Source organism: Bubalus kerabau, chromosome 7, assembly GCF_029407905.1.
Source record: "Bubalus kerabau isolate K-KA32 ecotype Philippines breed swamp buffalo chromosome 7, PCC_UOA_SB_1v2, whole genome shotgun sequence".
NCBI lineage: Eukaryota > Metazoa > Chordata > Mammalia > Artiodactyla > Bovidae > Bubalus > Bubalus kerabau.
This window is the reverse complement of record NC_073630.1, coordinates 40756141-40782489: the sequence shown is the minus strand read 5'-3', so window position 1 is coordinate 40782489 and position 26349 is coordinate 40756141. Positions and strand designations below refer to the sequence as shown.

At 42.1% G+C, this 26349-nt stretch overlaps 1 protein-coding gene across 2 annotated transcripts in view; it reads left to right on the top strand.

Moving 5' to 3' along the window:
- The window catches only part of PKD2 (polycystin 2, transient receptor potential cation channel), a 61665-nt gene that overhangs the window by 14550 nt on the left and 20766 nt on the right, over positions 1 to 26349 (top strand). For both annotated transcript variants that reach the window (XM_055588079.1, XM_055588078.1), the window contains 3 exons: positions 17985 to 18118; positions 19775 to 20025; positions 23932 to 24156. In XM_055588079.1, the coding sequence (XP_055444054.1) occupies positions 17985 to 18118; positions 19775 to 20025; positions 23932 to 24156 (610 nt within the window). The remainder of the gene's footprint in view (positions 1 to 17984; positions 18119 to 19774; positions 20026 to 23931; positions 24157 to 26349) is intronic.

The window sequence follows — 26349 nt, the reverse complement described above, 5'->3', positions numbered from 1 at the left end:
TTGAAATAGTTCATTTCATTTTTCTATGGCTGTGTTGGAAAGTTCTTCCTTACGCGAAGCCAAAGTCCATCCTCATCTAACCTCCACTCTTCGTTCTACTCTCCAAGCCCACCTAACACCAAGGACTTTTTCCTTGTCTCTCCTCCAGCCCATCAGAAGTTTGGAGACAGACATTCGATCTCCTCCAAGTCTGCTCTAAGTTAAACCTTTCCAGTTCTGTTAACTATTGATCATGTGATTAGAGACATACTTTTAAACAACCCACGTGATAGAAATTTCCTGCAGTTTATCATAGTCTTTGAACGTACAGCACGAGCCTCACCATGAAAGAGTGGAGACATGGGGCCATGGGCATTCTCATCCAAATACTACATCGCAGGCCATGCATCCTGCCATTGCCTGACTCTTTGGATACATCATTCCTTAGTCTCTTCACCACAAACTATAAAGCACTGTGTCCCCCAGCTAGTATTTGAGTATTTTTCCTGGAATGTACTGAAGGTCTTCCCTTTCAGCCCTGTGCAATTTCAGCTCATTAGGATCTGTTCATTCCAATCTGTTGAAATTATCTTGGATCTAGATTCATCCATCTCATGTATCAGTTAGCCCTCTCAGCTTTACAGCATCAACAGAGTTGATATTATCCAAGTCCTTATCCTAGTAAATTAATAAATCAAAAATATTTGGTCTAAGAACATCAGTCCATTAGTCAAAGCTCTTTGGGTGGAGTTCACTGAATTATATTATCTTCTAGCTCAGACTGCTCATGAAATAAGAAAGATTTTTTCAAATGCTTACCTGAGTAACTCCACCACTCTTCTGATCTGTCAGCTAGTCTATCAGCTGTTGACCAAGTTAAAAAGCAAGTGAGGATAAGTAGGCATGATTTACTCCAAGCAGAGCCTTACTGGCTCCTAGTGATTGAGTCCTTTCCCTTTTGTTCAAAATCATCTTTTTAATTACCAGTTTTAAAATCTTACCAGTGATATCAATATCAAAAGATTACTAATAATATCCATCTCATTACTCTGTGGGCAAATAAGATAAGTACTTATCCTTGTGCCTTGCATATTAGAAGCCCTTTATATGAGGTAGATAGGGTTCGAGAAGGCAGCCTAAATAGTAGGAAATGTGATTCTTTGGCATCGCAAAGATCTAGGTTCAAATCCCACCACTTATACTCTAGGTAAACCTGAGCAAGTTATTTAACCTTTCTGAGCCTTCATTTGCTCATCTGTAGAGTACTTATTTTGAAAGATTCTTATTTTAAAAGTGGCAATTAGGAGTAATACACAAAAAGTTCTAGGATGCTGTCATTTATTATATTAATAATAGTAAATAAGAGCAAAATTTGTCCCAAAGATTATTGACAATGGCTGACTTCTCTCATCAGTAGGTTCTACAGAACTGTAGGTTCTAATTGATTGAACATTCATTTGGAGCAGTTACGTGCCCATAAAGAGCTTATTTTCCACCTTAGCAGTGTTGGTTCTATCCCTTATGGCTTTAAAATCAGTCTGATTAACCAAGAGAATAGGAATACCATGGAAATACCAAGTATTCCCACTTTCCCTGTCATTTAGATTTTATTCTTTCTTGAAACCTAAGACTCCTATGAATTGATCATCAAAGTACTTACATATATGCTGTTGTTCAATCCCTAAGTTGTATCTGACTCTTTGTGACCCAATGGATTGCATCCTGTCAGGCTTCCCTGTCTTTCATTATTTCCCAGAGTTTACTCAAGCTCATGTCCACTGAGTCCATAATACAATCTAATCACCTCATCCTCTGCCTCCCCCTTCTCCTTTTGCCTTGAATCTTTCCCAGCATTAGGGTCTTTTCCAATGAGTTGGCTCTTTGCATAAGGTGGCCAAGAACTGGAGCTTCACTTTAGCATCAGTCCTTCCAATTGTTTAAATCTCCTGTGTTTAAACATAATAATAGAAATCACACGAGAAGTTGAGTCAACATCATAGAAATTAATAATTTCTATACATCAAAGGAACAGACAGAATTAAAAGGCAGAAAACAGTTGTAAAGAATGCTTACAAGAAATACGACAAAGGCTTAACATTTTAACATGTTTACTATCCATCAGTCACTGAGAAAAACACTAAGATTACACTAAATATTTTACAGAATAGAAAATAAAACCTATTTTACAGAGTAGGAAGTATAAACAATTAATGTGGGAAAGTCTTTAATCTTAACTCTCTAGTAGCTAAAGAAGTAATGAAAATGGAGAAAGAAACAACATAATCATCATCCAGTATGATATGTCCTAGGGCTTCCCAGGTGGTGCTAGTGGCAAAGAAGCTGCCTGCCAATGCAGGAAACATGATAGCCAAGGGTTTGATCCCTTGGTTGGGAAGATCCCCTGGAGGAGGACATGGCAATCCACTCTGGTTATTATTGCCTGAAAATTCCCCATGGACAGAGGAGCCTGGCAGGCTACAGTCCATAGGGTCGCAAAGAGTCAGACATAACAAGCCACAGCATGCACACATGCATGTCCTAGGACAGGAAGGGCCCTTTTAAGAAGAAACCTAGGAACCTCCATTTCTTTATCTTTGAAAGAAGGAGACTTTGCCTTATATTCTAAAAAAAGAAATAGTATCAAATCCACACATTGTACACCTTAAATTACACTATTAGTATTTGTTAATTATATGTCAATTAAAAAGGGAATGAATGTTTTATTTTACTTGTAAAAATCTTGTAAGCATGATAGTATACAGATCAGATCAGATCAGATCGGTTGCTCAGTCGTGTCCGACTCTTTGCGACCGCATGAATCACAGCACGCCAGGCCTCCCTGTCCATCACCAACTCCCGGAGTTCACTCAGACTCACGTCCATCCAGTCAGTGATGCCATCCAGCCATCTCATCCTCTGTTGTCCCCTTCTCCTCCTGCCCCCAATCCCTCCCAGCATCAGAGTCTTTTCCAATGAGTCAGCTCTTCACATGAGGTGGCCAAAGTACTGGAGTTTCAGCTTTAGCATCATTCCTTCCAAAGAAATCCCAGGGCTGATCTCCAGAATGGACTGGTTGGATCTCCTTGCAGTCCAAGGGACTCTCAAGAGTCTTCTCCAACACCACAGTTCAAAAGCATCAATTCTTCGGCACTCAGCCTTCTTCACAGTCCAACTCTTACATCCATACATGACCACTGGAAAAACCATAGTCTTGACTAGCTGGACCTTTGTTGGCAAAGTAATGTCTCTGCTTTTGAATATGCTATCTAGGTTGGTCATAACTTTCCTTCCAAGGCGTAAGTGTCTTTTAATTTCATGGCTGCAGTCACCATCTGTAGTGATTTTGGAGCCCGGAAAAATAAAGTCTGACACTGTTTCTAATGTTTCCCCATCTATTTCCCATGAAGTGGTGGCACTGGATGCCATGATCTTCATTTTCTGAATGTTGAGCTTTAAGCCAACTTTTTCACTCTCCGCTTTCACTTTCATCAAGAGGCTTTTGAGTTCCTCTTCACTTTCTGCCATAAGGGTGGTGTCATCTGCATATCTGAGGTTATTGAGATTTCTCCCGGCAATCTTGATTCCAGCTTGTGTTTCTTCCAGTCCAGCGTTTCTCATGATGTTCTCTGCATATAAGTTAAATAAACAGGGTGACAATATACAGCCTTGACGAGCTCCTTTTCCTATTTGGAACCAGTCTGTTGTTCCATGTCCAGTTCTAACTGTTGCTTCCTGACCTGCATACAGATTTCTCAAGAGGCAGATCAGGTGTTCTGGTATTCTCATCTCTTTCAGAATTTTCCACAGTTTATTGTGATCCACACAGTCAAAGGTTTGGCATAGTCAATAAAGCAGAAATAGATGTTTTTCTGGAACTCTCTTGCTTTTTCCATGATCCAGCAGATGTTGGCAATTTGATCTCTGGTTCCTCTGCCTTTTCTAAAACCAGCTTGAACATCAGGAGAGAACCCATGCAGATTAATTGTTGACAACCAGGTCAGTGAAGTGGAAGTCAGTGGGTTAATCATCACACTGGCAGGAGCTAATTCCATTTCTGGTGACAAGCATTCAGGTCCCCATGGAGGTCCCCATAGCAAACGTACAGTTTTAAGTTCGCAGGCTCCCGTCTGTGGGAAGTAACTACTGAAGACCCACTGTGCCTGGAAAGCTGTTTGTCCTTTTTGGTAAACTAGACAAAAGCTACAACAGCAAGAAATGTATATCCACATATAAATATTAATTTAAGCATGGCCTTTACATGCATAGCTTTCTGTTTCTTTCTTCGTGGTAACTTCTTTGTAAATATTACATATCCTTCTCTCTTGTTTTTTTTTTTTTTAAAGCTACACTACTTAATACATGCATTCACTAAAGCACTTGCATTGACAACCTCTGTCCCTCAGAGATTTCCATCACAACTTGTTACTTACAAGTTCCTTTGAATATTAACCAAGACTGGATTAAAATATTTGGGAGTTTTACTATAATTCACTCTTTTTAGTGACTAAATTTTACTAACTTTTTCTGCAGCTTCACTCTACCTCCTGAAAGACCCTCACCCAGGTCACCAGGGAGCTCTTAATTGCCACATTTTATGGGCTGCTTTTAGCCTTTCTCTCACATCTGGTCCCGTGGCATTTGGTCCTCTAGAAACTTCCTGCTTGGCTTCTGTGACTCCGTCTCTTTCTGTATTCCTCCTTGCTCTATTCATTTTCTTAATTTTTTTCTTCCCAGAATGTGTCTAGACAGAGGATTTTCTGTGACTGAGTCTTTGGCTTTCTCTTAAAGGGATCTTTTCCACAGCTTCAGGTGGTCCTGTGTGCTGCCGCTCCCAAGTGCCTCTCAACCTCTCGCGTGAACTACAAACCTCATGCCGACTTTCACTGGACCCTCCCCTGCTGCATCTCACAGGCATCTCATCCTTAACATTCCTCAACCTGGACTCATTATCCTGCCCTTCCAAACATGCTTTGCTCACATTCTCTAACTAGATTTAAGTTAATTAGGTTACTTAATATTAATCTAATTGGATTAATAATGCCCAAACATGGGCATCATCCTAGATTCTTTCCCTCACTCTTCTCGTGAGATTGTTCCACATAATTCTTCCTCTATGGTGCTTTTCAAATCTGTCTTCTTTCATACATTGCTGTTATCCTTTTTAACCTTAATCATCTCTTTCCTCACTTATTCATTTATTGATTCAATGGACTGTTCAGTAATTTAATTAAAAACATATTAGCACTAGCTTTAGAGGCGGTAGTAAGTGATAAGAAAGACAATTGGGAAGAGGGTTTCCCTGCAGAGAAGGCCTCTCAGACCTGAAGCAAGAATGGGAGCCAGTCAGTTGAAGAAGGGACAGCAAGAGTGAATAGTATGAGGCAGCATAGGGTTCAGAACATTCTGGAAGCTGAGTGCAATGACTGGAGAGAGTGCCATCAGATGAGGATGGAAAGGTGGTCAAAGGTCAGGCCCTGCAGGTCCAGTGGGCTTTGGTAAGGGGAAACCAGGGTTTTGAGTAGGGGGCTGACAAGATATATTTAAATTTTAAGAAGATGGCCTTGAACACCATTGGACCACAGGCTGGACAGCACCTGATGTCTGGACTTTGAACTCCCAGGTACTGCCTCCAGACTTCCGTCTCTGACCCAGATTAAACCAGGTCATTCTTCCATCGAACATGCTATAATCACTTCACCTTCCAGATAAAGTCTGAGTCTTTATGTAATAGATTTCACTGTGTGGTCTTTGCTTACTTTTTCTAACCTTCTATTCCTTTTGAATATCTGGTACTTTCTGCTCAGTTCAGTTCAGTCACTCAGTCGTGTCTAACTCTTTGTGACCCCATGGACTGCAGCACTCAGGGCCTCCCTGTTGTCCATCACCAATTCCCAGAGTTTACTCAAACTCATGTCCATTGAGTCAGTGATGACATCCAACCATCTCATCCTCTGTCGTCCCCTTCTCCTCCCGCCCTCAATCTTTCCCAGCATCAGGGGGTCTTTTCCAGAGAGTCAGCTCTTCGCATCAGGTGGCCAAAGTATTGGAGTTTCAGCCTCAACATCAGTCCTTCCAATGAACACCCAGGACTGATCTCCTTTAGGATGGACTGGTTGGATCTCTTGCAGTCCAAGGGACTCTCAAGAGTCTTCTCCAATAGCACAGTTCAAAAGCATCAATTCTTCAGTGCTCAGCTTTCTTTATAGTCCAACCCTTACATCCATACATGATACTGGAAAAACCATGGCCTTGACTAGACGAACCTTTGTTGGCAAAGTAATGTTTCTGCTTTTTAAGATGCTGTCTAGGTTGATCATAAGTTTTCTTCCAAGGAGTAAGCGTCTTTTAATTTCATGGCCGCAATCACCATCTGCAGTGACTTTTGAGCCCAGAAAAATAAAGTCTGTCACAATTTCCACTGTTTCTCCATCTATTTGCCATGAAGTGTTGGGATTGGATGCCATGATCTTTGTTTTCGGAATGTTGAGCTTTCAGCCAACTTTTTCACTCTCCACTTTCACTTTCATCAAGAGGCTTTTGAGTTCCTCTTCACTTTCTGCCATAAGGGTGGTGTCATCTGCATATCTGAGGTTATTGATATTTTTCCCAGCCATCTTGATTCCATCTGTGCTTCATCCAGCCCAGTGTTTCTCATGATGTACTCTGCATATAAGTTAAATAAGCAGGGTGACAATATACAGCCTTGATGTGCTCCTTTTCCTATTTGGAACCAGTCTGTTGTTCCATGTCCAGTTCTAACTGTTGCTTCCTGACCTGCTTACAGATATCTGAAGAGGCAGGTCAGGTGGTCTAGTATTCCATCTCTTTCAGAATTTTCCACAGTTTATTGTGATCCACACAGTCAAAGGTTTGGCATAGTCAATAGAGCAGAAATAGATGTTTTTCTGGAACTCTCTTGCCTTTTTCATGATCCAGTGGATGTTGACAATTTGATATCTACTTCATCTGCCTTTTCTAAATCCAGCTTGAATATATGGAAGTTCACAGTTCATGTATTGCTAAAACCTGGCTTGGAGAATTTTGAGCATTACTTTACTAGCGTGTGAGATGAGTGCAATTGTGTGGTAGTTTGAGCATTCTTGGGCATTGCCTTTCTTTGGGACTGGAATGAAAACTGACCTTTTCCAGTCCTGTGGCCACTGCTGAGTTTTCCAAATTTGCTGGCATATTGAGTGCAGCACTTTTACAGCATCATCTTCCAGGATTTGAAAGAGCTCAACTGGAATTCCATCACCTCCACTAGCTTTGTTCTTAGTGACGCTCTAAGTGCAGCAATCACGGATGGAGGTTCATGACATTGTACAGGAGACAGGGATCAAGACCATCCCCATGGAAAAGAAGTGCAAAAAAGCAAAATGGCTGTCTGAGGAGGCCTTACAAATAGCTATGAAAAGAAGAGAAGTGAAAAGCAAAGGAGAAAAGGAAAGATATAAGTATCTGAAATGCAGAGCTCCAAAGAATAGCAAGGAGAGATAAGAAAGCCTTCCTCAGCGATCAATGCAAAGAAATAGAGGAAAACAACAGAATGGGAAAGACTAGAGATCTCTTCAAGAAAATTAGAGATACCAAGGGAATATTTCATGCAAAGATGTGCTCCATAAAGGACAGAAATGGTATGGACCTAACAGAAGCAGAAGATATTAAGAAGAGGTGGTAAATACACAGAAGAACTGTACAAAAAAGATCTTTATGACTCAGATAATTATGATGGTGTGATTACTCACCTAGAGCCAGACATCCTGGAATGTGAAGTCAATTGGGCCTTAGAAAGCATCACTATGAACAAAGCTAGTGGAGGTGATGGAATTCCAGTGGAGCTATTTCACTGGATGATGATGATGTATGAGTGCTGCACTCAATATGCCAGCAAATTTGGAAAACTCAGCAGTGGCCACAGGACTGGAAAAGGTCAGTATTCATTCCAATCCTAAAGAAAGGCAATGCCAAAGAGTGTTCAAAATACCACACAATTGCATTCATCTCACACGCTAGTAAAGTAATGCTCAAAATTCTCCAAGCCAGGCTTCAGCAATACGTGAACCGTGAACTTCCAGATGTTCAAGCTGGTCTTAGAAAAGTCAGAAGAACCAGAGATCAAATTGCCAACATCCGCTGGGTCATGAAAAAGGCAAGAGAGTTCCAGAAAAACATCTATTTCTGCTTTATTGACTATGCCAAACCTTTGACTGTGTGGATCACAATAAACTGTGGAAAATTCTGAAACAGATGGGAATACCAGACCACCTGACCTACCTCTTGAGAAATTTGTATGCAGGTCAGGAAGCAACAGTTAGAACTGGACATGGAACAACAGACTGGTTCCAAATAGGAAAAGGAGTACGCCAAGGCTGTATATTGTCACCCTGCTTATTTAACTTATATGCAGAGTACGTCATGAGAAACACTGAGCTGGAAGAAGCACAAGCTGGAACCAAGATTGCTGGGAGAAATATCAGTAACCTCAGATATGCAGATGACACCACCCTTATGGCAGAAAGTGAAGAGGAACTAAAGAGCCTCTTGATGAAAGTGAAAGTGGAGAGTGAAAAGGTTGGCTTAAAGCTCAACATTCAGAAAACGAAGAGCATGGCATCTGGTCCCATCACTTCATGGGAAATAGATGGGGAAACAGTGGAAACAGTGTCAGACTTTATTTTTCTGGGTTCTAAAATCACTGTAAATGGTGATTGCAGCCATGAAGTTAAAAGACGCTTACTCCTTGGAAGGAAAGTTATGACCAACCTAGATAGCATATTGAAAAGCAGAGACATTACTTTGCCAACAAAGGTTCGTCTAGTCAAGGCTATGGTTTTTCCAGTGGTCATGTATGGATGTGAGAGTTGGACTGTGAAGAAAGCTGAGTGCCGAAGAATTGATGCTTTTGAACTGTGATGTTGGAGAAGACTCTTGAGAGTCCCTTGGACTGCAAGGAGATCCAGCCAGTCCATCCTAAAGGATTTCAGTCCTGGGTTTTCGTTGGAAGGACTGATGCTAAAGCTGAAACTCCAATACTTTGGCCACCTCATGCGAAGAGTTGACTCATTGGAAAAGACTCTGATGCTGGGAGGGATTGGGGGCAGGAGGAGAAGGGGAGGACAGAGCATGAGATGGCTGGATGGCATCACCGACTCGATGGACATGTTTTGAGTAGACTCCGGGAGTTGGTGATGGACAGGGAGGCCTGGCGTGCTGTGATTCATGGGGTCGCAAAGAGTCAGACACAACTGAGCGACTGTACTGAACTGAAACTGAACTGTGGTCCATGTGATTAGATTGGTTAGTTTTCTCTGATGGTGGTTTTCAGTCTGTCTGCTCTCTGATGAAGAAGGATAAGAGGCTTATGAAAGCTTCCTGATGGGAGAGAGTGACTAAAGGGGAAACTGGGTCTTGTTCTGATGATCGGGGCCATGCTTAGTAAATCTTCAATTTTCTGTTGATGGGTGGAGCTGTGTTCCCTCCCTGCTATTTACCTGGGGCCAAACTATGGTGTTTGCTATGACCAGTGCATTTTCTTGGCAAAACTCTTAGTCTTTGCCCTGCTTCATTCTGTATTCCAAGGCCAAATGTGCCTGTTACTCCAGGTGTTTCTTGACTTCCTACTTTTGCATTCCAGTCCCCTATAATGAAAAGGACATCTTTTTGGGGTGTTAGTTCTAAAAGGTCTTGTAGGTCTTCATAGAATCATTCAACTTCAGCTTCTTCAGCATTACTGGTTGGGGCATAGACTTGGATTACTGTGATATTGAATGGTGTGCCTTGGAAACGAACAGAGATCATTCTGTCGTTTTTGAGATTGCATCCAAGTACTGCATTTTGGACTCTTTTGTTGACCATGATGGCTACTCCATTTCTTCTAAGGGATTCCTGTCCGCAGTAGTAGATATAATGGTCATCTGAGTTAAATTCACCCATTCCAGTCCATTTTAGTTCGCTGATTCCTAGAATGTCGATGTTCACTCTTGCCATCTCCTGTTTGATGACTTCCAATTTGCCTTGATTCATGGACCTGACATTCCAGGTTCCTATGCAATATTGCTCTTTAAAGCATCGGACCTTGCTTCTATCACCAGTCACATACACAACTGGGTATTGTTTTTGCTTTGGCTCCATCCCTTCATCCTTTCTGGAGTTATTTCTCCACTGATCTCCAGTAGCATATTGGGCACTTACCGACCTAGGGAGTTCCTCTTTGAGTATCCTATCATTTTGCCTTTTCATACTGGTCATGGGGTTCTCAAGGCAAGAATACTGAAGTGGTTTGCCATTCCCTTCTCCAATGGACCACATTCTGTTAGGGATCAAGACCATCCCCATGGAAAAGAATTGCAAAAAAGCAAAATGGCTGTCTAGGGAGGCCTTACAAATAGCTGTGAAAAGAAGAGAAGCAAAAAGCAAAGGAGAAAAGGAAAGATATAAGCATCTGAGTGCAGAGTTCCAAAGAATAGCAAGAAGAGATAAGAAAGCCTTCCTCAGCGAACAATGCAAAGAAATAAAGGAAAACAACAGAATGGGAAAGACAAAAGATCTCTTCAAGAAAATTAGAGATACCAAGCAAACATTTCACGTAAAGATGGGCTCGATAAAGGACAGAAATGGTATGGACCTAGCAGAAGCAGAAGATATTAAGAAGAGGTGGCAAGAATACACAGAAGACTGTACAAAAAAAGATCTTCAAGACCAAGATAATCACGATTGTGTGATCACTCACCTAGAGCCAGACATCCTGGAATGTGAAGTCAAGGTCTCAGGAAGCATCACTAAGAACAAAGCTAGTAGAGGTGATGGAATTCCAGTGGAGCTGTTTCACTGGATGATGATGGTGTGTGAGTGCTGCACTCAATATGCCAGCAAATTTGGAAAACTCAGCAGTGGCCACAGGACTGGAAAAGGTCAGTTTTCATTCCAATCCCAAAGAAAGGCAATGCCCAAGAATGCTCAAACTACCACACAATTGCACTCATCTCACACGCTAGTAAAGTAATGCTCAAAATTCTCCAAGCCAGGCTTCAGCAATACGTGAACCGTGAACTTCCAGATGGTCAAGCTGGTTTTAGAAAAGTCAGAGGATCTAGAGATCAAATTGCCAACATCCGCTGGATTATTGAAAAATAAGAGAGTTCCAGAAAATTCCGGGAGTTGGTGATGGACAGGGAGGCCTGGTGTGCTGCGATTCATGGGGTTGCAGAGAGTTGGACACGACTGAGCAACTGAACTGAACTGAAACTATGGTGAAGGTAATGAAGATAATGGTGACCTCCCTCAAAAGATCCCAGGTATGTACTGTTACAATCTGAGCCCCCAACCCTGCAGCAGGCCACCACTGACCCACGCTTTTGCCGGAGACTCCGGGACAGCCACAGGCAAGTCTCCTGTGGGGTCACTATTCCTTTCTCCTGGGTCCTTGGTGCACAAGATTCTGTTGTGCCTTCCAAGAGTCTATTTCCCAGTCCTGTATAAGTTCTGGCAGCTCTATACTGGGGTTGATGGTGACCTCCTCCAAGAGGATTTATGCCGTACTGACACCCAGAGCCCCTGTCCCTGTGGCAGACCACTGCCGACCCGTACCTCCACAGGAGATGCTCAAACCTAGTTCTGTCTCAGTCTCTGTGGGGTCCGTGGGTCCTGGTGCACACAATGTTTGTTTGAGCCCTTTGAGCGTCTCTGGCGGGAACAGGGTTTGATTCTAAACGCGTATTCGCCCCTCCTACCATCTTGCTAGGGCTTCTCCTTTGCCCTTGGATATGGGGTATCTCCTCACAGCCACTCCAGTGCCCATGGTCTTACTGGGGTTTTTCTGACCTTGGACGTGGGGTATCTCCTTATGGCTGGTCCAGCAAAGTGCAGCGCCTGCTCCTGACCTTGGATGTGGGGGTGGGGGGTGGGGGGGCTTCTCTGGTACTTTAACCACATCAAACTACTTTACAAGTCTCAAAAGGGTTTGGACTGTGCTGTCCCCTTCCTGTTGGTCCATTTAGTTCCTCTTCATCCTTCAGGATCAGCTTGAGAGCCAGATCTCTGGAGAAGCCTTTGTCAACCATCCCCCCTCCCCGAAGCGTGTGCCCCTCAGGGTGGATTCTCAGACTAGTTCACACACCTCTCCCTCAGTGCCAGGAGGCAGCAAGGCAGCGGGAAGGTGCATCTCAGAGATGGCACATCAATGTTCCCACTCAATGTGGATGACTTGGCCCATTTTCATTTTCTCTCACATTCACTAGTACTTCTTTTCCTTCACTGCCTGCTAAGTCGCTTCAATTGTGTCTGACACTTTGCAACCCCATGGACTGTAGCCCACTAGGCTCCTTTCTCCACGGGATTCTTCAAGCAAGAATACTGGAGCAAGTTACATGTCCTACTCTAGGGGATCTTCCCAATGCAGAGATCAAACCCACATTTCTTACGTCTCCTGCATTGACAGGCAGATTCTTTACCACTGGTGCCACCTGCAAAAGCCCCTTTCCGTCACTAATAGAGAGCTTTTCCTAATATGACAACTGAAACTGTGCAAGCCTGAACTTTCTTTGATTTCTGTGTAGTACTTTGCATGTGTAAGCCCTTTTTAGTTTGTAGAGACCCTTCAAATATCTGTTGCTATTTAATTTCCGCCACATCCCTGTGAGGATATGGTACAACCAGAGCTAGCAGAGAAGTCACGTTTCCTGTTAATCGTGATGGTGTTACTCCCTCTGTTGTAGATCATCTGGAATACTGAGACTAAGGCACATATACATTACATCTGGTATATTTGTATTTGTGTGACCGTTTTTTATTTCTTCTTAGGCTGGCCCAAGAATTATTAAGAGAAAACATTTTAATTTCTACATGGTTGGATTTTATCTGTATCTTTGTTCATCCTTTAAGAACAAATTTCTGCATTTATGGTTAAAAACTATTGTTTGGTTGGTTTGGGGAGGTCTCTTTGATGGGGATTGTTTAGAGGTTTTTGTTTGCTTTGGGTTTTGGGGCTTTAAACAACAAAAATACTCTGGAGGCTAGAAGCCTGAAATCAAGGTGCCTGCAGAACCAGGCTCCCTGTGAAACCTTCAGGGAGTTTTCCTTGCCCTTTCCTCACTTATGGTGGTTTGCCTGCAGTCTCTGGTATTCTTGGTGTATAGCTGTATCATTCTAATCCTCCATCTTCACAGGCCTTCTCCCTGGGTCCTTTGTTCACATGTCCATCTCCTTATAAGGACACCTGCCTGGTTGACCTTTAAGGATTTGCAGGTGTTTTCTTTGTGGCCTAGAATATTCTTAAATGTTCCATGGAGATTCAAAAAAGAACGTGAGTGATCTCCTTTGACGCAGTATTAAGTATGATATATATACATTGGGAATTCTCCAGGCAAGAATACTGGAGTGGGTAGTTGTTCCCTTTTCCAGGGGATCTGCTCAACCCAGGTATCAAACCCAGGTCTCCTACATTGCAGGCGGATTCTTGACTGTCTGAGCTCCAGGGAAGCCCATACATTAGGTCATCTATTCTATTAAAGCCCCTACTATCCCTTGATCACTTTTATCTTTTTTTCTCTGTCAAAGTTTGAGAGAGATGAATTTAAGTTTACAACTACTATTATGGTTTTGGTAATTCCCTTCTATGTATCTTGGTATTGTATCTTATGTATATTGATATTGTTATTCAGTACATAAAAGTTCACTATAGTTAAATTATTGTCTAAAGTATCAATTATCAACATAAAATAATCTTTCACTTTAACTCAGTACTCACCTTATAATCTCCTTATCAGATCATTGTACCACTTCACACCTTTTGTATATTTAATACATATTTTCTCACTCCTTAATTTTTTAATTCATTTTGAATGCGCCTGATAAAAATTCCAAAGATATATTTAAAATTTTTAATTCATATTTAAGACTTTGTCATCTAGTAAATTTAACCTCTTCATATTTCATGCTTTTGCCCAATATTTCTCCCATCTTATTTTTTCCTCTCTTTTTATGCTTTCCTGTTACTTTTCATTTTCTTTTCTTGTTGCTGTTGTTACACTGGAAATTTTCTCTTTGCTTTTTATTCCACTGATTTGGAGTTTATACAGTGCAATCCCCTTTATATAGTTTTAGTATTTGAGCCAATATTGTTTCAACCCTATTAAGAATAAAATGGTATTTATAACCTATTTTCAAATGTGGCTATGTTTTAAAAGAGCTTCAGTTAGTTTACATGCTGATTATTTGGTGATACTGTGATAGTATTTTTTATTCTGGCTTATTTCTTAGAAAATTGATTGAGAGTTAAGGACTAAATGGCAGAAAAGATGCACGCACATAGGGTATATATGTGTTCTTTACCTTATATTTTAAAATATTTTTTCTCCTTTTCTGAGCTTCATTTATGGTTGTTTCATGCTATAACTTTTTTCTTTACAATTCAGTTCACTTAAAGAGCATATGTTACCTTCCAAGTGGGCTTTCCCTATCAGAGACTGAAAGGAGAAATGATGTAACAGTCTTACATTTCTGTTATATTTAACAGTATGCAAAATGTGTGTTAACATGCATTATTCCAGGTAGACTACACAAAAAGCCCTAGGTGTTATTATTCCTAATTTGTAGACAATAAACTCAAGCTCAGTAAAGTTTAATACTTGTCCAAGATCCCAAGATACTGAAACCCACAATTAAGAACATCGAGGCTGACTTAAGGGTGAAGCAAATCTAAAAGTCAAACCCAAATCATTCTAACTCCAAATCCTAAATGTCCTTTAGCTACAGCCTAGGTAGACTAGTGGTCATGTATGGATGTGCGAGTTGGACTATAAAGAAAGCTGAGCACTGAAAAATTGATGCTTTTGAACTGTGGTGTTGGAGAAGACTCTTGAGAGTCCGTTGGACTGCAAGGAGATCCAACCAGTCCATCCTAAAGGAGATCAGTCCTGGGTGTTCATTGGAAGGACTGATGCTAAAGCTGAAACTCCAATACTTTGGCCACCTCATGGGAAGAGTTGACTCGTTGGAAAAGACCCTGTTGCTGGGAGGGATTGGGGGCAGGAGGAGAAGGGGACAACAGCGGATGAGATGGCTGGATGGCATCACTGACTCCATGGATGTGAGTTTGAGTAAACTCCGGGAGTTGGTGATGGACAGGGAGGCCTGGTGTGCTGTGATTCATGGGGTCGCAAAGAGTCGGACATAACTGAGCTACTGAACTGAACTGAACTGAGGTAGACTTATGGTGAAGCTGACCCCTGGAATGGAGTGTGTGGAGCTATCACTTGACAGCTGCCTGGCACAAAGGAGGGGCTGAGTTTCTGTTTGCTGATTTAATGTGTTAGAATCATCATCCCCTTCAATGCTAGGTGGCCTTGTGCCTCTGGATGTCCAGCAGGTGGCACTGCATAGCCAAGAGGCTATAAGAATTTCAAAAGCAGTCTATTAAAAATAGAGGCCAATAAAGGAGATACATTTAAAAATCAATGGCTAAATATATACATATCCATATACGTGTGTGTATATATATATCATATATATATATATGATATTTATAAATAAAAGCATTTAAATAGTTTGTTATAATTCTTTTTCAACAACCAAAAATCCACAGGTAAAAAATTTAAGCATGATCCACATTAACTAACCAATCCAAAGCAAATTGTGATTTCAAGCTAACTGAAAAAAAGTCAGTTTAATAATTGTTTAGTTGACTTTGGGGAGTCTCCACACCTCCTCTTGAGTGTGGTATCTGCTTTGGATCTGAAGGCCATTGTAGAGTACATTGTACTTTGTTCACCCCTGTGTGGGGACTGGTAGGCAGCGCACCCCTTGGGGATACCATGAGCTCCTCTTCTTGAGGACAGAGATCACATGTTGCTCATCTTCATGTACAACATCTTGTCCCATCAATGTGAGTGGATTAAAAGTCCAAACCTGTAACTCTGGTCCAGTGTGGTTTTAAGAGGTGGCAGGCCATGTAACACTGAAGGAGGAGTATTCTTGTCCTAATTAGTGGGTCATAGGATGATGACATGGACAGAGACTAAGGGGAGGGACTGGAAGGTGTCCCTACCCTTCTTGATACAGCGCACGAGCAATGTGGTTGTCTGTATTCATTGCTCCACTGACTGCTCGAGTTGGACTTGCAGACTCATTCATGTTTGGGTCACTATTATCCACTCCTCTTTTAATTCTCTAGTATACTTGGGTGGGAAAGGGGACTAGGTGAGGGAAAGATTTTACTAAATACCATTTAAACCCCAAATCACTTACTATGAGGTTTTAAAATGCATTTTATGCTGTCCCAAAGATTGTTACAGAATCAACTAAGTATTCATCACTTCCTGAGTGTTGAGAACTGTGGTCAAAAGATGTATAAAACCTCTGTGATCAAAAGAAACGAAGAAGTATTTCCTTCTTCTCGAAGTATATAGGCATGCTTAGGTATTATAGTGTATTATACCTGTAGTCCGGAGAAGGCAATGGCACCCCACTCCAGTACTCTTGCCTGGAAAATCCCATGGACGGAGGAGCCTGGTAGGCTGCAGTCCCTGGCGTTGCGAAGAGTCGGACACGACTGCGCGACTTCACTTTCACTCTTCACTTTCATGCATTGGAGAAGGAAATGGCAACCCACTCCAGTGTTCTTGCCTGGAGAATCCCAGGGACTGGGGGGCCTGGTGGGCTGCCGTCTATGGGGTTGCACAGAGTTGGACACGACTGAAGTGACTTAGCAGCAGCAGCAGCATACCTGTAGTCATTAGAGTTCAGCACAAGACAGCACTCATTAAAGTGTTGAGATTTTTTAACAGATTTGTTGTAGCAGTTTGGTTATGGAGGAAGAGTCACCATTACTAGACTCTTAAGTGTCAACCATTGTACTGGATAAATTTTAGTAATTTTTTTTTAAGTATGAAAAACTCCCATGAGATAACTCATTATCTCCATCTCATAGAAGAGGAAACTGAGGCTTAGAAAGTTTAAGCTACTTGTACAGGTTACAAGCAACTTGTACAGGTCACAGACCTGATTTGTACAGATCAGATTCAAATCCTAATCTCCTGTGACCTACTCAGACTATGATCTCCCCACCTTTCTCCCAAGAGCATTCAGAATGGGCTGGTAAGATCGGCAAGTCTCCATGGCAGAGCTGTGACTTGAGTTTAGAGTGTGCCATACAAGATCAGGTGGGTGGATGGGAGGCAGATGTATCTGTGTTAGTCAGCATCCCAGAAGGAAAGAGATGGGAGACGCAAATGGTAATTAAAGAAAGTTTAACAGAGGGGCTGTTTACAGAGGTGTGGCAAGGTTACAAGAGTCAGCAAGGGGACATGAGGTGCTGGGAAGGATTCCCACCTCCAGGCCTGAAGGGACAGGAGAGGGAATGGCATGGCGTGAGGCCAGCATGACTGGAGAAGAGATGCCCCCAGCAGCTGTGGCCACAGTTAGAGGGTCCTGCCAAACTGCATCCAGGTAGTGAGGGAGAGGGCAGAGGGGGAAACCAACTCCTGGGTCCCCAGATCTCCTGTCCTGCCTCCTATTGACTGAATGCAGGGGAACCCAGTGGTGCGGTCTGTAGGGGTCATCTGTGAGGCGCAGAGAAGAGCAGAGAAGAATGGAGAATTGATCTGAGAATAAAGTGAGATTGGCCTGCCCATCCTATTGTGGAGAGAGTGAGCAGCAGACCACAGCAGGTGGATGAGAAGCTCCAGTGGCCTCTGCTGGGGGCATCAGACTCACTGGTCTGGACAGTGTTCCAGGAGGTGGTGGGAAGTGAAGTTGAAGGGCACGTTAGAAGTCCCAAGCATCAAGATCAGAGACGCCTGATCTTAATCTGATATTCAGTAGTAAGCCAATTCTGTTTCACATAAGCCAGTGTTAATTTATTTCTTTTATAAGCCATAGAACTGGGGAGGAACCCTGGGAGAATGATAAAGGGAAGGAAGGCAGGATGGCTGTCTGCGTGTCTACTGAGATGGTGTGACCGAGTGTGCTGGGTCCTTTGCACACTTCATTTGGCTTGTTCTGTCTTCCAGTGACCTATGGGATGATGAGCTCCAGTGTGTACTACTACACCCGGATCATGTCACAACTCTTCCTGGACACCCCAGTGTCCAAAATGGAGAAAACTAACTTTAAAACTCTTTCTTCAATGGAAGACTTCTGGAAGGTATTTGCAAATGACCTCTTTATCATTGAAAATTGTTCATTTGGCTTCATAAATTCAATTCAGTGGTGTCTACAGATCTTGCATGCACTTAACCCTGGGTGAGATGCTATAATTATAGTGAGTTGTTACCACTTCTGTTGAGAACCTTGCATGTACCTTGTCTCATACCTTACCTTATTTAACCCCCATTGTAACCTAATAAGGTAAGTAGAAAAATCATGTCCCAGATTGTAAATGAAGAAACTAACATGCAGAGTGCTTACATGTGGCTAAGAAGTAAGAAGAATGGACTTCTCTCTGGTGTGACAGAGACTTCCTCACCCTAGGTTGTCATTCATTCAGTCATTCATGATGCAGTAAATACCTGTTGAGTATCTCCTAGGATATAAGGCCCATGAGGGCAGAATTTGATTGTTTTGTCTTGTTTTACTTCTGTTTTTGTCTCTTTTGTTGATGGTGGCATGTACCCCAGAATAGGATTCATGTGCCTAGTACAAGGCAGGCACATTCTTTCAAAGATCTCTAATGTAAAATTCAACCCATCCCCTCCCCCAATTGTCACAAATACCAACATTAACATTAGAGGATAAGCAATAAGCGATATCATAGGAAAAATATTAAACTGGTCTCGAAGTTATATCCAGAATCTAAGAATATGGGAAGGGAATTTGGAGAGAAAATGCTTGTTTCCTCCTGGGGAAATACTTTCTAACATTCTTCTTATACTCTGGCGTCACAGCTGTTGATTTAAAAGATAGAGGAAATGGATCACAAGAACCAGAGTACACTAAATAATGCCTAAAAATTCTTGGAATCAAAAACCACGTATATAAATCTTCCCCATTTCAAGAAAGCAAAACATTCCATCTCAGTTGACCCTCTGATAAAGATAAGACACTGGGAAATAACTCAGTGTGACAAAAGTGTGTTTGTCATCCCTAGAGGCAAACTAAGATGTCTCACATATACACAGTTCTGTGATGATGAATGCCAAACTCTAAAAACAGAGGAGGAAGAGGGGGTGGGGGGCTAGAGGGTTCACAATATGACAGAAAACTCCAGACAATTTAAAGATCCACCAGGTAGCAGACTGGTAATCAAAGCAATAGTCTTTTATCTCTGCAATGATAATGCACCAGGATTACTATGTGGGATACTATTTTAATAAGGGAAAGTGAAATTGATCATGGTTATAGATTTATGCAAATGACACCCCCCCCCAACCCCCAGCCTTTAGAACTAGGGTAAAAAAAATCCAAGTTACTATTTATGAAGTGCCCACTCTGTGCCAGGTACAGCAACCACACAAAAGATAGATATTACAGGGACTTTCCTGGTAGTCCAGTGGTTGGGACTCCACTGCAGGGTGTGCAAGTCCGATCCCTGGTTGAGGAACTAAGATCCCACATGCCACGTGATGTGGCAAAAAAATAAAATAAAAAAAGATAGTATTACAGATGCTCAAGTCCTCGCAGCTAGCAATTAAATGGTGGAGCATGATTGGAGCAAGATCCAGTTCCTCTGACAGCAAAACCCACTCTTGTCACTCTGCCCTGTTCACAGAGTTGTCAAACTGTGGGTCACACAAGCATTCCAGGAAGAAACAAGGCCGCCTCTGAGCTTGGAGCTTTTCAAAATTGTTGCCTTTGCTTTCAGTTCACAGAAGGCGCCTTGTTGGATGGGCTCTACTGGAAGACGCAGCCCAGCAACAGAACGGAAGCCGACAACCGAAGCTTCATCTACTATGAGAACCTCCTGTTAGGGGTACCGCGTATACGGCAACTCAGAGTCAGAAATGGATCCTGTTCCATCCCCCTGGACTTGAGAGATGAGATTAAAGAGTGCTATGATGTCTACTCGGTCAGCAGTGAAGACCGGGCTCCGTTCGGTCCTAGAAATGGAACTGCGTAAGTGTCTGTGGCTTGTGGACCTGGGCCCTGGCTTCTCATGGACATTCATTCCGTCATTTTCTGACCCCTTCGCCAAGGAGAATTTGCCTTTAATGCTTATATTTAAGGCTGTGGCAAAACTTTGGCTTCTCAAGTTTTCTCTACTTTTTACATGCTTCAGCTTCCACATATATATTTTTCAAAAGGCTTAATTATTGACCCCATCCCCACAGGCACAAAGCTACTTGGGTCTTCAGAGGTTCCTTTTAAGATGCCTGGATCCTGTGTTTATAGATCTAGTGCCATGGTTCACTAGGTGGTTACTAGGAAGTTCTTTTGATACAGAAATTCTTTTTTATTAGCTGTTAGAAATAAATTTGTGTTCCGAGTACAATTATTTAAAGTGTATAATAAGTTTTTGAGGCAGTTTTTCTGTCTGGTTTAAAACCTGTCTTCAAATGTGTGTTTATGATTTTGAGTACATATCTACATTGTGTGTATTTGCAGGGATTTTTTTAGTGTTCTTTGATAACCATACTTAAAACATCTTGTGTATCAAGGGAGGGCAGTCATTATTTCTAGAATTATTATAAAAAGTGAGAAGAGCTCTCAGACTGTCCCAAGGTGGATCTCTTGGATCATGGGCCCTGGGTAAGTCACTATGGTTAGAATTTTCTTCTAAGCTTTATTACACTCTTTGAGTTTCTCTAGATCCCTTTCTTGGGAACCAAGACACCAGAATCCATATTAGTTGACACACTTGCGGGCAAACACCTTTTCTGTAACCAGGTTCTTTGTCATTCATCCAGTGCACACCCTCTTTAATGCCCTGGCCTGTAAGAAACAAAATATTACACATCAGATTTAGAGTAAAGGGACTGAATCCTCAAAACACAATTTTTCCAGGTTGTGAAAAATGATTTTGTTCTCTAATGCTCCGTTTTCTAGTTCCTGCAAAGTATAAGCATGTGTTTAAAATGTGGCTCCTTATCTCATATTTTTATTTATTCATTTTTTCTTATCTCATATTTTATTTCATGTCTTGATAAGAGAGATGTATGCAGCCTCTACTCCATGCCAGGTGCTATTTAAAAAGTGAACTCATGCATTGTCTCCTCTACTTTTCACAGAACAACTTTGACATAGGTGTCAGTTCCACTTTATGGATGAAAAGATGGAGGTTCACTTACCCAAAGCGTTTCCAGTAGTAAATGGAACCATGCTAGGATTTAACCAGCTTGACTCCAAAGCGTTTCTTCTGTGATACCACATTGCTTCTTCCACATTAATTGTGTTACTCTGGTGGTTGCTGTTGCCCTAAGCTTCCTGTCAGAATTCAAGCTTCTTGATGGCAGGGACTCTGTTTTGTTCAACTAGTATATTTCCAAAGCTTTGAACAGTACCAAGTACATCCAAAATGTTCAGTAAATACCTGTTGGATACACAATGAATTAGTGATTTTCCATGCAGGGTGGGCTATGTAGGGGTCTTTCCTGTGTGTATTTCTAAACCATCCCTGGTCCTGCCAGAATCTAAGTTATTCCCATTTTGCCTTCCCTTCATCACCATACTTCTTGAAAGAAGAGTCTTCACTGCTTCTTCCTTTTCATTACCATTGATTCACACCCTAACGCTTAAGCCTTTGCTTTTGCCATCTCTCTTGGAAGCTATTACTGGGCTTGTTCTATTTGCCGATCTGCTGATCTATTACCAGCCTAATCCTCATCAACCCCTCTGCAGGATATGGTCTTGTTGATTGCTTGTTCTTTTGACTTTGGTGAGTGATAGTGAAATAGAGTTTCTCTTAATTCTACAACTCCCTTCCTCTCTCTTATTTCCAGGTTCTATATTCAGATCTCTATCTTTTCTTTCTTTATACTCTCTCCTTTGGTATTCAGATGGCTCCCATTCTCTTCTCTGTTTGATGATTCATTGTTTCTTCAACAAATATACTGAGTGTTAACATGTGCCAGGCATGTTCCCAGTGAATTCTCCCTTTTCTAGAAATGCCCTTGGTGCTGGCTGGAGTGAAGAAGCAATGTTCTGTCACTGCTAACATTCGAGTGATAGAGGATGAGTCTGCATGCTACCTGTAGCTCCTGTCATTCAAAATGCCCCAAACTGAACTCATCACTTTCTTGTTGAATCTGAACTCTCTCCTGTACATGGCACCACCATCTTTGCATTGCCCGTAAAGAGACTCAAGTCATTTTTCAGAGGTCTCCTCTCACTTGCTCCAAGTTCCAAATCAGTGCCAGGTTCTGTTGATAGTCACTGCCGTGGCCGTGTCAGTTCTCCCTTTTCCTTCCCACCTCACTGCTCTAGTTCAGGCCTCATTGCCTCTTGGTTCTTGTAGGGACAGCTGCCTCAGCTGTGCTGGGGTCCACGGGACCACCCCAGGTTCAACAAGTTGCTCAAAGAGCTCCCTGATTCAGCATATATTCACAGCTACAGTTTATTGCAATGAAAGGATATATGCAAAAGCAGAGAAAGGGACAGGCATGTGGGGCACAGTCTGGAGGAAACCAGGTGCAGTTTGCGAAGGTCCTCTCCTAGCGGAGTTGCGGGGACACGCTTCCTTCCTCCAGTAACACACTGTGACAACTCGTAGGAAATGTTGTCTGTTCAAGGTGCTCATCGGAGACTTGGTGCCTGCCCTATTTTACTGGGTGCTGGTCACATAGGCAGGCTCTGCCTGCCACATCCTCAAATCCCAGACTCCCAGAAGCAAAGCAGGCATATGCAGCATAAGCTACCTTGTTTGTGTAGAAGCCTAGGTACCTCAAGCCACTGTTTCTGGTCAGAGCAAGTGTTTTATCAGTGTAGGGAGCTATTTACCACCTAAATTCCATATACCAACTGAGGACCAACCTTGCAAGCAGGGCTTTTTAAGAAATGGTGTTCTAAGACCCGCTATGTTGACTCTTTTCTGCCCATGAATTCTCTGTTCCTCACCACGTCAGGCTTGTCCACAGCTACCAGAGTAACCCTGTTCTATGCCTCCCAGAAACCTTCTCTTCGGTGACCCTGTGAGGCCTGCCCCTCACTGCCTGACCACAGTCTATCTTTCAGCCTTCTCTTCTTCATCATATGGGAGCCAAACCAAACTACTGGCAGATACCTTGTACTTCCTTGGCTCTGCAAGGCTTGGGCTTAAAAATACCATCCCCATCTCCCTGTCTGAATCCTGCTTACCTTCCACAGCCTATGTTCAACATGTTTTCTTCCCAAATCCTTCTCTGATTCACATTTCTCTTCATCACTGAAGCTTCAAAGACTAGCTTCCCTCAGATTGGTCCAAGAAATCTCTCTATGCTGCTTCTTTGGTTCTTATTATCTGCTACCTTGTATCTTCATGGTTTAATTACAGCTTATAAATTTGGGAGAGAAAGGATCTTGGTTCATCATTCTATCCTCATTAATGCCAAAGGATCATCTGCTTCCCAAGAGCCTCTGTAAATGTCTGTGGATTAAATTACTGATGCTCTGTGGAGTCTCACTTAGTTCAGTTGCTGCCAGTGGTACTTGATGAATTTGTACCTGTTTTGGCTGGAATTTTTGGGAGGCCTCAAGTCATCTAGTCCCAAAGTTACCCTGTGAAGGCAACCATATCAGCTGAGGACTAATAGAATAGACCTCGGAATACAGACAGTTCTGGGGTAGGTTTCTGACTTCACTGTAAAAAGATTGGAGACAGAGCTGACCTCACTAAGCCTCAGGGCCCTTATTCCTAGAAGGGGGGTAATAGCTATTTGAGAATTATGTAAGAAAACACAAAGCACTGTGGAAAGCACATTACCCAGCTTGATGAGACTTGCATTTATTTTTTATCAATACCTATTCTATCTTACCAGGAACCAGTTATCTCTGTAATTGCTCCAAGTGTTCCATTGATTTTACCTGTTTGTTTTGTTTTTTAATTAGTTGGATCTACACAAGTGAAAAAGACTTGAATGGGAGTAGCCACTGGGGAATGATTGCAACTTATAGTGGAGCTGGTTATTACCTGGATTTGTCAAGAACAAGAGAGGAAACAGCCGCTCAGGTTGCTAACCTCAAGAAAAATGTCTGGCTGGACCGAGGAACCAGGGCAATTTTTATTGACTTTTCAGTGTACAACGCCAACATTAACCTGTTCTGCGTGATCAGGTGTGTATGAAGAGCACTCATTCCTTCCGGTTCTGTGTATTTGTAAAAACATCCTAGTCTGGATTTTAAACCAGAAAACCATTGCCTGCAGTTGTCTCCATGAGAGTGTCAAGGATCAGAACTGATAACAAGGAAGGATGAAAACCAAAAGCTTATTGGGATGGGGACATTTAGGGGAAAGGAGTTAGGTTCCCTGAATATTGCAAGTTAGGAAGAACCTTAAGTCTGGTCCAAGTTTATCCCAAAGCTGGAACTTTCTCAGATAAAGCACTGTGTTTTGCTAGCATTTATCCTTTCCCATTATGAAGATGCTCTGTTACCAAGGAGCCCTGGCATCAAAGCTTGTCTCACTTTCCTGAGTTTCCCAGTCTCATACAATGCCCCTGCTACCAGAACACAAGCACAGTAGTCAGGGGCTGTGCCTGGGTTGAGCAGGATGCCTAGGTATCTGCTCACACTTAAAAAGATTTATCAAAGACACATAAAGTTCCTTCTACCGATTCTGTGACGTCGCCATCGCGACCACTCTGCTAATAGTGAGGAAACTAACAAAAGATCTCACTAGCTTGTTTGGGCCTCTCATTCATCCATTCACTCAACAAACCTTTATTAGACACTTAGTATATGCCAGGCACTGTTCAAATCTTTTGGAATGCATCAGTGAACAGAATAAATTTCCCTGTCCTTGTAGAGCTCGCATTCAATCAGGAGGAGATAATAAATGATAAACAATAAACCAAAGAAGCAAATAGCATGTTAGAGGGCAGTGTGCTATAAAAAAGCAGAACTCTGGAGATTCAGCATCCACCCACTTTAATCCTCCTTCTGCACATGGTGCAAGGTGCAAACACTGCCAACATGAATTACTTGCATGTTCGTTTGTGTTGTCTGTGTTGTGTGCTCGATCGCCCAGTCGTGTCCGACTCTTGTGACCCCACCAGGCTCCTCTGTCCTTGGAATTTTCCAGGCAAGAATACTGGAGCAGATTGCCATTTCTTGCTTCAGGGGATCTTCCCAACCCAGAGATCAACCCACATCTCTTGAGTCTCCTGCCTTGGGAGGCAGATTCTTTACCACTGCGCCATCTGGGAAGCCCTGCACATATGTTTACCCACCAGATGATAAGAATAAATTGTTATAGTAGCTTTATTTTTGAGACTAAACTCAAACTCTACATTATATAGCCAAGTGGATTTTCCCAGAATTTATATCTAACAACTTTTATCACATTAAATCACATTGTAATTTACATTAAATCAAGTAATAGATATTACTAGAAATGAACGAAAATTTGCTGCAATTATTATTGAACATCTAATGATTCTAGTGAGAACAGAAAGAAGATAAACACAAGCAAGCAACTCTGATTGACATTTAAGGAAGTAACATATATATAGAAGGTATAAATGAATATGTCTCACTTCCTTCCCACACTTCAAGAGTGAATCTTTTCAAGGCAGTTGCTTCATTTTTCTGCATTGTTGCCTCAGTATCTGGAGGGGTTGACCATGCAGAACCAGAACAGGCAGAGAGACATGACTCAGCACACAGAGGCCACTTCCTGCCCTTGCGAGTTTACACTGAGGCTGTCACAAGGCTTTTCATTTCAGTATTGCTCTCTGGTTTGTGGTTCTCACTCCTACTCTCTAGCACATCAAATAGGAAGGAAACAGGATACTGATACTACGAAGGAAGGAAAATGTTTCACGTTGCTTTGACCAATTCTAATTTGCTATAGTCCCTGCGTGTACTTGAGTGTTGCTCATGCTTGAGCCTTAGATACTCAGGTTCTAGACGTCCTGTCCTGTCCATCCTGTAGTGGGAGAGATAGTTATGCCTAATAGCTGACTTTAGGTCTTTTAAAAAGTCTTAAAGTTACGGGTCTAGAGAGTCTATTTCTAGTGTAAAGGGAAATTATACCATTAAGTGAATCATTTTACCTTCTCACTGTGACACCTGCAAAGGTGAGTTTGGCAAAGACGCATCTTCATTTCAATTATGATAAAGCACCAAAGACCAGTGCCTTCAGTGTGAGTGTAAAAACATATGTTACTGATTCAGACAATCAGACATTTACTAAGCACCAATTCACTATAAGGTTCTAGGAAGTTCCAATAGCAGAAAGGTTTTCCTAAGCAAATAGTCAATGCTGATTCACCAAATGCATGAATGAGAAACTCGGTCCCTTTCTTT